Here is a 12,823-nt window from a genome sequence, read left to right on the forward strand (position 1 = left end):
GGTTGCAGTGAGCTGAGATCACGCCATTGCACTTCAGCCTGGGCGACAAGAACAAAACGCCGCCTCAAAATAAATAAATAAATATGTAGGTAAGTAAGTAAACAAACTTGGGAGGTTTCAACATGACTACTGCCACTCAACAGCATAGGAATCACATGGTGGCAGGTGACAGAGGACAGTGTTTAAGTCTAGGTCAGGTACAGCCAGAGCCAAGAGAATCCAGGAGATTGCTCCTAATCTGTAACACCAGAGGAGAGTCAGGGATATATTAAAATAGGGGATACCATCGCTCAGGTAGAAGTAAAGGACCCAGAAGTAAGCAAATACTTCACATGGAAACAATGGGGAGGGGATAAAATAAGGTTATTAGAGAGAAAGCAGTCTTTTCGGGATTGAAGGAGAGGGGCAGAAGGAAATATTTTAGAGGCCAAGCTACTACTTCAAGTTGTTATGCGAAAAAAATCTTAAAACAGGGCCACCCAGAGTTCTTCTTTCTCTTTCTCTGTGTTTTTATCCCCCAGACTTAATTTTGGTTAAAATGATAAACCTTTCTTCTTCACTACTAAGGAAATGTTTAGTAAAATGTGAGTAAGAAAGGATTTGTATTTTGTCTTTTCACTGATACTTATCACAATTTCTCCAGTCTCACAGCTAATCATGCTCAGTGAATTATGATTAACTTTAGTTCAGGGTAGTGCTTTCTCTCAGTCAATTCTTAATCACTGGAGTTAAAATTATTCTTCCCTGTAACAGGTCTATGGATTACATATAGCATAGCCTTAAAATCTTTAGTTAGGAACAGAAAAGTTTAATATTAAGAGAAAAAATACTATAAAGAATAGTTTTTAAAAACTCTCAGTTATTCCTATTGTACACTGCTTTTTGCTGACTACATCATTAGTTTATGACCAAAGAAACTCAAGAGATAATGACTGTATCAGCTTTGAAGAAAGGTTTAGAACTAAGCCATGGAAGAACTCAGAGGAAATCAAGGCTTCTAGCCCAGAGTAAACATTTTTTTCCTGAAAACATTAAAACACTTAAAATTTGGAGTTTTCTCTTCTACAAGCTAAAAGTACTGGTCTAGTGTAGGTACTCACTCGAAAAATGTGCCCACCAGAACCTCTTCCATCTGCAACACTCAAGGCAAGACTGCCTTGGCTGCTATGCAAATCCCTAGAGCTGCCATAGTGAAAACTGCTTACAGCAGTAAAATTGGAATTAAAGGACCTTGACAGCATGCTCTGAATAAAGAGGGGATAGATTTAACAGAGATTAGTGTAGCATGCAAAATCCACGAGACATGTTATATATGCAGACTTATTTTCAAGTAACCCCAAAACCAGAGAAGTATCATGCAACACTAATTTTCAGAGTCACTGAAAGAAATTGGAACCATTTACCATGTATTTACATGACAACATATACATATACACAAATTACATGTAAATACAACCATTCGCATGTTTAAGCAAAGGAAGTACAGACATATAACTGCTTTTAGAATGCTATTTCCTTTACTCCTAACACATCTTTTATGTCAGAAAATAGGAACTGACGCCATATGCAGATCTATGTGCATCTAAAGTCATACACAGAACAGAAATTAATTTATCTATATAAAGATAAATTTTACCAACACCCAATAATTCTAAGTCAAATGAATTTTTAGAGATCTACTTCATTTTATGCAAACTCTAATGTATTAAATAAACAGTGTTTAAATATACATAACACAAAATATATTTGCAAAAAATACCATTTCAATTTTTTTTTATTTTTTTAAGAGGTAGACTCCCAGTCTGGAGTACCATAGCATGCTCCTGGCTCACGGCAGCCTCAAACTCCTGGGCTCAAATGATATTGCCTCTTGAGCAGATAGAACTACAGGTCCTCAACACCACACCTGACTAGTTGTTGTTATTATTTTTTTTGTAGAGACAAGGTCTCACAACATTTGACCAGGGTGGTCTCAAACTCCTTCCTTCAAACAATCCTTTTGCCTCAGCCTCCTAAACTGCTGGGATTACAGGTGTGAGCCACTGTGCCCAACCACATTTCAATTTCTAAATGTTTAGATGTTTAGAAAAATATCTTGCATTACCGAACAGTTTTAACATACACAAACTTATGATATACCCTTTTTATTTTTTAAAGAGACAAAAGTCTTGCTATGTTACCCAGGCTGGCTTCAAATTCCTGGGCTCAAGCCATCCTCCTGCCTCAGGCTCCTGAGTAGCTGGGACCACAGGTGTGCACCACCGTGCCTGGCTAATTTTTTTTTATTTTTAATGGAGACAGGGTCTCACCATATTGCCCAGGCTGGCAAATATAACTTTTAAAATGCTCCTGCTGCTCTAAAATTACAACAAGAAGAAAACGAGAAAATGTGTAGCAAATTTTCCCCATTCAAATAAACTCGTATTAAAGATCATTGTATTTTAGGAGTTAGTGGTGGCCTTTTCTGCCTAAATTTAAAGAGCCATTGATGGAATCCTCTCACAAACTGAGTTCATATGAATACCTAATTGCTAATCCCAGAACTGCCTGAAGATGTACCTCAATAAACGCACTGCCTGATTCCCGCTGTTCCACTTGTTTATGAACTGCTGTTCTTTCATGTGAGTACCTTTAGTCATGTCCCTGATGAGGGCTTAACAGTCTAACTGGGGAAACCACATTTTGAGCATGGCTTATTATTAATACAGAAATATCATAACAAGCATTTCTGTATTACTCTTAGCAAATATATTCCTTCTCAAAATTTGAAGTTGACATCTGATGCCAAGAAACAATACAAGATTCCAGAAAGAAAAGGATCCATAAAATTACCATGTACACTTCCAGTTATTCTGTGAATTCTAACATAAAAGCTAAACTTATAGCCCAGACCTGCATCTTCCCAAACCATTTCACCAAGGATAAGATTTAGCAGAAGCAATTCGGAGGTTTCATAAACATTTGACTGGAATAAAAAAATAAATCATTCATACATACATAAATAACAGACACACACACATTTGCTGTGCAGAGAGCTTTAATGTGTTATTGACTCAAGTGGCCTGATTAACCCTTTACACAGATCTTGCAGCAAAGCCTTCTCTGTCATCTCTAAACACATGAGCTTACTGTAAATATTTTACTGACGAATAAAGCTGAAGCTCAAAACAGGTCTGGTTTTATATTCAGGTTTGTGCAGACATCCACATAAAACCGCTTCCTGTCACAACACATTGTGCAGTGCTCAATTAAATGCTAGGCATAATGTCCCAGGCAATGTTGTTCATTACATACTGATAGTTGTATAATAACAAGTGAACTTAACACTTACCATGCTGTGTTAATCATATTATGGTTTGGAATGCTTAATATCTGAGTTCTCATAAGGAATGTTAGTAAATGCTGATAGTAATCATTCACCTTTGAAATATAAAGTTCTTATTCCTTTTCAAATTTTGCTTATTAGTTTAATTAAGTAAATTTTGAAATTTTTAAGGTGACATCTACTACTTTACATCTTTGGATTCGAGGTAGGTTTTTTTGTTTGTTTTGTTTTTTTTTTTTTTGTTTTTGGCAGTGGGAGGTAAGAGGGGTGACTATTAAAAGGTTTAAAAACTAATTAAGTTTCCATAGATTATCTGTTATTACTAACTCTCAGCTGAGTAAAGTAGCAAATTTTAATTTGGGAACTGACCTCATGAGGTAGGCCAGACATTGTGAAAGCCACTAGGGAAACATTTTTACATGTCTACTTTGCCATTAGAATTAAGATGGTGGGTGTAGGGGAGTGAATGGAGATCCTCCATCATCTTCTACCACTTTGAATCAATGCTTTGAAGTCTGGAGTCTAAATCCTGCTGCTATTAAAGTAGTTAATTAGTAATATATTTATGTAGCACTTTCAATCTGCTTCTAATGCCCATACATTCTGATTACACCATCTAATGAATAAGAGCATGAATGTAGCATAGTTTCTATAAATAAAACAGGGACAATTTTCAAAATCATAAAATTTTAGAATGTTTTGAACATATGAAAAGAAAGCATCCCCACACTGAGACTTGCAGAGTATTGAGTAATTTGCCAGTGAAAATTAACTCTTTATTTCTGCAAGTCTCACAACTACTTTGTGATTTCAGTACTTTAGGTTATATAATGTTAGATATGGTTCTTTCGAGTTGTCTGAGAGTGGTTTAACGTGATTCTACCACCATTCTCCTAAAAATAATTTTATTCAGTAAAATAATCCTAAAGTACTATATCTGCTCAGGAAGTAACAGTGGCTTCACCTTATTTATTGTGTCAACTTGAAATGTTTCTGACCAGCTTTTAAAGTTGTTCCCCCTCCTTCACATAACATATATAACATCCTGGGAAAATTAATTAATCTGCACCTAAATTTCCTTACTGAAAAATGGGATAACGAATAAATGGATGCCGGTTCACATACAAAGCAAAACACACACACACACACACACACACACACACACACACAGAGGTCAAAATTAATCTGAAAATCTCTGAAATCACTCAGAATGTACAGTTTTATTTATAGACCCTATATAGTAAAGTTGAAAACCACTTACCTAGGTTAAAGGAAGAACAAAGGTAAAATCTAGGTACAAATGTTTGGTTATTCAAATTCAGTATCTTCAAAACCAACTAAGTTATTTTTTTGCCAAACTTTTATATTATACCACAATGCTTTAAAGACTTCATTTCCCTACCTACCAGAACGTTAAAAAAAAAAAAAAACTGATTTGGCAGGCTATGGTGGCTCACATCTGTAATCCCAGCACTTCGAGAGGCTGAAGTGAGAGGACTGCTTATCTGAGAGGCTGAAGCAAGAGGATTGCTTGAGGTCTGGAGTTTGAGACCAGCCTGGGCAACACAGCGAGACCCTGTCTCTATTTTTTAAAATTAATTAATTAATTAATTAAGGTTGATAAACAAATATCCCAAATCAGAAACCCTGGCTACCTCTTCAATCTTTTTTCTCAATTCCTAAAACTAAGTAATTTTGACCCGTGTTTTTCAGACTCATCACCACGAGAGCCAAAATCCCAGATGAACTATTTCTCATTTGGCTGTTTAATTATTGAAACTGTTTCCTAAGCTACTTCTTATCAATTCATCCTGAACACTTTTGCCTAAGATGTCCTAAAGTACTCTATCTACTCAGGAAATAACAGTGGCTCTCTCTTGTTTATTGTGTCAACTTGAAATTCTTCTGATGGGCTTTTAAAGTTGTTTCTCTCCACTACGTAACACATACCATCCTGGGAAAATTACCTAACTATTCTGTGCCTAAATTTCCTTATGGTAAAATGAGATAATAAAAATATCACACAGGACTCATGTGAAAATTGAGAAACATTTGTACAGCAAGGTAACTGTACAGTGATAGTAGTTTCTGGCACTTTGTAAGTACTAAATAAACTTTATATATTATGACTTTCTAATATCCATACTTTATTATCAAATGTTCTCAAAATAAATCCTTAATTCAACCAGGTTGAACTCCTTGTCTCTCTCTGCTTTCAGAATTCCTTCTTCATATATAATTTTTACCTTAATCTATTAAACTTAATCCTATTTATCAAAATTGTAAGTTTTTCAAAAAGCACTGTTTCTTGAATAATCCCATCTTCTGCGATTACTCTTGCATTTATCATTACCATTTTATCTTTCAAAATGAAAACATTTTAGAAATGTATCAAAAAGTCCCCAAATCTCACTGACAGATAATTACTAGCAGTATATTAACACATTTCATCTTTTGAACCAGTTATTTCCTAAACAATGAAATAATCTTCTGAACTATATTTTCTGAAGAGATGACTAATAATGAAATCATGAAGGAAATACCAAATTTCTATTGAAATTTCTATTTTTGTTAGTTTTATGTATGTATGTACGTATGTAAGTGTGTGAATGAATACAAATGTCTCTATTGACATTTTATTGGTATTGTTTCTGACAGGTAAGTATATATAACAGAAATATTATTCAAGATCATCATCCTTGATAAATAGGTATTTGAAACAAATTTTTGCAAGCTAAACATACAGAGACTATCTTCACTTTCTAAAAAGGCCTTAATCTTTGATATAATAAATCTGTTTATATTTTAAAATTACGAACTACATTTAAATTTTTAAGAAAAATAATTTTACCATCATAAAATAACCTATTGCACAATATTTTGTTGTTTTAAAAAATAACTTTAATCAGCTGATAATTTCTTTATATTTAAAAGATGGTGATGATGAGGATGAAGATAATAGCAATAAACACTTATTTAGCACTTAGTTATATATGCCAGGTACCATTCTAAATGCTTTGCATGTATTCACCCATTTAATTTTTAAGCAATCCTAGTAGTTCCTTTTATTGCACCTAATATACACATCAACCAAGGTAAGGAAAGTCAAAGTTACTTGTCCAAGTAGCTAACTGAGCAGCAGAGCTAGGATTCTGAACTGTTAAGACTAAAATGTCTCTCTAAATGCTTTAAAAAAAATTTTTTTAAAGTAATTCTTTAAAAATTTAAATTCTTTTAAAAATGTGGTTTATAAAACACGAATCCATTTAAGATAAAACTTTCACATATGTTAGATAAAAAGAGTCTCACGTGTGAATACTTTTTAAGAACTGAAACAGGCAAACACAGCATACATTTAAGAAAGACATGGAGTCAGGCATGGTGGCTCATGCCTGTAATCCCAGCACTTTGGGAGGCCAAGGCGAGCGGATCACCTGAGGTCAGGAGTTCGAGACCAGCCTGACCAACATGGAGAAACCCTGTCTCTACTAAAAATACAAAATTAGCTGGGCGTGGTGGCACATGCCTGTAATCCCAGCTACTAGGGAGGCTGAGGCAGGAGATTCGCTTGAACCTGGAAGGTGGAGGTTGCGGTGAGCCGAGATGGTGCCACTGCACTCCAGCCTGGGCAACAAGAGCAAAACTCCGTCAAGGAAAGGAAAGGGAAAGGGAAAGGGAAAGGGAAAGGGAGACATGGAGAATAAAATACCCTAAAAGAAATGCAGTAGAGCTATGGTAATGGCAGGATATGTACTTTGGTATTTGCTAGAAATGCTTCCCAACTGATGAGCTAGAAGATACTACAGTGTAGTCAACCAGTGGTCCAAAAGGCAGGAGTCTGGGCAAGCATATGATGAGAGAAGCACCCCATGTAACTTCAAAGTATGATATCCTTGAAAATGGGAGTCATCAGCTGCAGATTTGTGTTCACAGTTTGCCCTGTTTCTTTTCTTACAAGGCTTCTCTTTAGTTTCAATCAACTAATTCACACCTCTAAATAACTAGTGGAAACAACTAGGAAACTGGTGTCATATACTCTTCAAGAACCTGTACCGTGAATTTCAAAATATGTAAATATTTTAGGCAATTAAAAAAAAGCAGAGTGGCACACTGAACAATGAGATAGTTACTACTTGCTTCTTATGTACTAAAATCCAGGTATATCTCTGTCAGACAGGAGTAGGAGAACAGCCATATAAGATGTAAACTACACAGAACAGAAAAAACAAACTCATCTCATCTTCCAAATCTCCCAATCCTCCTCTGTGTCCAGTAATAGCTAAAGACATTGCCAACAACCAGTTATTCAAGGCACAATCTCAAGCTTTATCCCTTTTCCTTTCTGATTGATTACAGGAATATTCAATCAGAAGTAAACTCGTTAAAAGTCTATTTCAGAACTCTCTCTTGAACTCGTTTGTCTTAACTGCACTGATAACACTTCACATTTCATTTCTTATCTAGATTACTAAATGGCATCACAACTCAATCTCTTTGACTACAGCCTCTTCCCCTAAAATCTAGTTTCACAACGTCACCAGAAATTTATTTATAAATCACACCTATGTTACTCTACTGCTTAAGACATTTCCAAGTGCCTTAGAAAAAGCACAAAAGTTCAAATAGCCTCAACAGTGTGTACAGAGTTACTAGATGAAATAAAATGGATAGATGAGAATGAAGTAGCCTAATGCTTGTGGATGTTTACCTATTTAAAGTTTATATAAAGTTGAGGACTGCACTAAAAAGAACAATTATAGGCTGAGATTTCATGTAAACTGATAAGAGGTACTAATCATATATTTTAGGCATTTCTGAAAATTTTACTTAAGGAATTTTAAAAAATGGCTAGTTGAAGTTGTATGTTCACCTGTTTTTAAGAACACATTTATATTTAATAAAGAAAGAAAGATAATGCTTGCGTAAAATCTAGTGAGTAAACGTAAAGTCAAATCTTAAAGAAAGATCATGTCTTGTACACTTGGGCCACATGACTATGGTACTCATATTGGTTTTACAAGGATATATTATTTACATTTTTAACTCCTTTCAAAAGACGAACATCTACACATAAAATTATAAATTGAACATGAGCATCAGTTATTTAAGCAACTACTGCTAAGCCACACTAGAGCCACAGAAACACTTAACTGAGTTTAAGTAGGTCAGAAATGCAGAAATTCAGAAAAGTTAAGAATAAACGCCATGCCAGAAGCCATCTGTGTCAGTGACAATGTTAGTTCATATACTGTGGACTGGGGAAAAAATATTAGATGAAATATTTACATATGCAATACATTTTTTGTTATTCTGTTAACTATATAGTAAACTTTTTTATATTTAGATAATCAACAATTATTAATAGCAAAGTTCAGAAAATGCTAAACAGAGATACATGTATTATTTTTAGTATATGTGCACAATCTCAAAGAGACAGACACATAAACATATAAAATTAATATTTTTGTTAGAAACAGTGGGGAGTAAAGGAGAGGATAGAAACACACATTATCATCCCAATTGTCCTGGCTGAGTTTAAATTTGGAACTCTATTCCCAGTACCAGAGAAAAACACCTAGAATATAAAGAGATAATCAGTAATTCAGAGACTCTTGTTTCATCTTGTTTAGAAAACAAAGAGTGCCAATTAAGGAAAATAATTAAGTTCATAAAGAAAAGAATGAAAAACTCACGTTCCATTACCTTTTCTAACTTTTTGGCTTCAATATGTCGAAGTACTTGCTCTCTCCAGTCATGAGGAACTTTACTTTTTCCTGGAGGATCTAATAAAGAATGCTCAGAACCAACCCTTGCATTTGGTCTTTTTGAAGGACTAGTCCGTGAATAATTGAAATCACTAACTGACATAGTTCTCTCTGGTATTTCATTAACAGAGGGTCGAGCACTCTGAGGTCTTGATGCATTTGGACCATCTATGCTGTATGTTCGTGCAGAAAGAGGTCTCTGTGATCCTGGCATCATTTGAGGAGTTCTTCCCACTGAGTGGAACTCTCTGTATGATAAATAATCTCCTTCAGGAATCTGGGCCCGCCTGGTAGAACCTGGATCACCAAGATTTACAGAGGCTGTGGAGGACACACTACTTTGTCGCTGAATTGTACTTCGAGTTACTGCAGGAATAAGTCGGTCGTTTGGTGAGATGGCCCACATTTCCCCATGTCTCGCTGGGCCAAGTCTCTGATGTAAATGGTATGCACTATTAGCTCGAACATTGTTATGATTAGAGAAATTCAGATTGGCAGAATGTTTAGCATAACTTTGATTTTCTGTGCTCTCTGATCTAGGAAGGCGCTGAGGAGGAAAACTGGCATGATCTATTTGGGGATTTTGTTTGGAGTGCCACAAGGTGTCTTTGACTGCAGCACTGCTACTGTATTGGATATTATACTGTGGAGGACCATATATTTGAGGTGTAGATTGTGGGCCACTTGTGGGACCTCTTATTATATTTGGTTCTTCGGGATTATGATTTGAATCGAACTTGAAAATTGCCTTTGTTCCTGATATTAAATCAGAAGATGAAGAAGAACCAGTAAATACCTGCAATGGTTGATCATACAACAGTGTGGCAGACTTGCTCCTGACTATATTTTTTCCATCGACAGTAGATGTGATTTTCACGGTTGTACTTGGTTGCTGAGGTCCATTATCACTAAGAATATCATAGATTTTTAGCCCTCCAATCTCCATATTAGTTATGCTATGAGATTTCACAACAGATCCAACTGGACCACTTTTCTGAGGGGAGAGATCTTCAGTGCTTTTGGAAATACCTAAGTCAACAGAACAATCACTGTCATGTGGTTCAGTCCTATTAGGAGACTGTGAAGTTTCCTCAGAATGTCCATTTACCTTATTTACAGATTCCAAATTAGGATACTTGTTTCCATTTTCCAAGTGCTCAGTTTCCTCTTTAGAATTAATGCTTAAAAAGCTTGTTCCAAGCATGATATCCTGTGGTTTTGATCTTTCCATCTCTGGTTGAAACGTATCATTAGTTATAAGCTTATTAAGATTCATATTGATGTGATCTAATTTGTGACTGTCATCAGCTGTGGCTGTTGAGTCAACACTTTTCTCAATTAGAACTAATCGCTCTTCGATATTCAAATCATATTCAGGTAAGTTAAAATCTTTTTTATCATGAGCTTTGAACTTTTCCTCTGTTGAATTGTTTAAAATATCTCCATTTTGTAAAAGGCTGTTAAAATTTTCATCTTCTTGCCTAAAATAAAGATAATTTTATGAAAAACATAATAAAGCCAAACTTTCTTAGTAACAGGGAACATTAATAAATAAATTGCGTAGGTAGACAAGTTAAAAAACTTAATAAATTAAGTCAAAGACAAAAGGCATTTATTATCAAGTATGCAATTTAAAAATATTATCTTAATAGAGCTTTATATTCAGTTGCAGACAAGTAATACAATTAAGTTATAGATAAAACCAAGATTAATTTTCATCAATATGCTCAATCTGTCACAAAATTCAAAGGGCTGAACTATGAATAAAATTAGAATTTTTAATCTGCTGCATCTTTTCATGAATATGTTAAACAAAATGCTTGAAGGAGGGCAAATATATGGAAAGAAAACTAGTAACATGAATAGTGGAGTAAAGCGCACAGGACATTTTTACAGTTAATTTTGAAGCCTTACATTATTAACCAAATTAACCACAGTTAACGAAGTACACAGTTGTTATTACACTCAAATATACAGGTAAGAAAACTGTACAAAGCAAAGAACTGAATAACTGTCCAAAGTTTTATATCAAATATGTAAAAGGCATAAAAAGATACATGAAGTCTAATCACTCTTCTAAGTAGCTAGCTGTATTTGGCAAATACTTTTAAAAGTGTCACTCCAAAATTATAGAAAATATTTTATTTTTACCTGGTGGTATAAAGTATTTGTGTCCTCTTGAATACATATTCAAGTTATGTTTCCACAAAAATCCCCTAATACTGGGTCTTCCCATTACAAAAAAGAAAACTTTCATTACTAGAAACACAGCACAAAAAGGTGTTGCTGTATTCCTTGCTTAGGCTTTATTCATTATATTAAAAGCAGGATTTAGAAAATATACCACTTTCCCAACAATAAAAAAAATTTTATTATTCAACAAATTAATACGATAATATCTAGGAGGTTATAAAAATTAGTATTTTAAATAGTAGCTCATAGCCTCAAATTCAAAGAATAGAAATAAATGATTGATTGTAATTACACAATACCTTAACTCATTTTCAGGCATAAAATTCACGTCCCTTTTCCAACAATACACGTTAATATACAAATTTTACTTAAATACGCCTGAAATTTAAGAACAACTCTAAATGACTGTTAAAAATATCCATACATTAAGCTTTTGGTTTAGTAGTAACCCCAAGTAACCCCATTTTTTTTTTTTTTTTTGAGACAGGGTCTCAATTCTGTCACCCATGCTGGAGTGCAGTAGCCTGATCATGACTTGCTGCAGCCTAAACCTCCCAGGCTACAGAACCTCCCACCTTGGCCTCCTGAGTAGCTGGGACTACAGGCATGTGCCAACATACCTGGCTAATTTTTTCGTAGAGACATGGTTTCACCATGTTGCCCAAGCTGGTCTTGAACTCCTGGACACATGCAATCTATAGTCTTAGTCTCAAAAATTGCTGGGATTACAGGTATTCTACCACATCCAGCCAACCCCAATCTCTTTTTTTTTTTTTGAGACACGGTCTAGCTCTGTCACCCAAGCTGGAGTGTGGTGGTGTGATCGCAGCTCACTGCAACTTCTGCCTCCTAGGCTCAAGTGATCCTCCCAACTCAGCCTCCCAGGTACCTGGGACTACAGGCACATGCCACCACACATGGCCAACTTTTGTACTTTTTTTGGTAGAGATGGGGTTTCACCATGTTGCCCAGGCTGGTCTTGAACTCCTGGACTCAAGCTATCCACCTGCTTCAGCCTCCCGAAGTGTACAGGTTTAAGCCACCATATCCAGCCCATCTTTCTAACAAACAGAGTTTAGCTGATAGAATAACACTATGGTAGAATGGCAGGGCCTTACTCTGATAACCAAATTTATTTTTTTCTTTTCAAACCCACTGCCAACATTATAGACAACCAATTTCTCAAGAGCCTAAATAATAAAATGTGTTTTAGACTTCAGCTAAATTCCAGGCTATACAAATTAACATTTATCTCTCTCAGTGAGTGTGTCCTCCAAAATTAAGCCTAAGCCAAATATACACCACCAGTCAAGAGTATTTGAATGAATCCTTTAATGGCAGCCCCCAAAATGATTCTGCATTTCTAACTATAAAAATACTCCTTTCAATTTATATTACCTCAAATATGTTTATGTTGCCATATCTAAAAATATATAAATATTCAACTTTTTAACCAGGATATTGAGAATCTAGTCTATTCTTCCCCATTTGAAAATCTAATTTAAGATGGAAATGTATAAAAACTAAATAGAAAATCAGC

At 35.0% G+C, this 12,823-nt stretch overlaps 1 protein-coding gene across 5 annotated transcripts in view; it reads right to left on the reverse strand.

Annotated features, from left to right (window-relative positions):
- Positions 1 to 12,823, reverse strand: part of ERBB2IP (erbb2 interacting protein) — a 149,987-nt gene that overhangs the window by 10,289 nt on the left and 126,875 nt on the right. For 4 of the 5 annotated variants that reach the window (XM_011966741.1, XM_011966743.1, XM_011966740.1 and 1 more), the window contains exon 21: positions 9,029 to 10,571. In XM_011966741.1, the coding sequence (XP_011822131.1) occupies positions 9,029 to 10,571 (1,543 nt within the window). Of the gene's footprint in view, positions 1 to 1,100; positions 1,245 to 9,028; positions 10,572 to 12,823 lie in introns of all 5 variants that reach the window. The other variant, XM_011966739.1, reaches the window with a different exon arrangement.

The sequence above is a fragment of the Mandrillus leucophaeus genome, unplaced genomic scaffold, assembly GCF_000951045.1.
Source record: "Mandrillus leucophaeus isolate KB7577 unplaced genomic scaffold, Mleu.le_1.0 Scaffold771, whole genome shotgun sequence".
Classification (NCBI taxonomy): Eukaryota; Metazoa; Chordata; class Mammalia; order Primates; family Cercopithecidae; genus Mandrillus; species Mandrillus leucophaeus.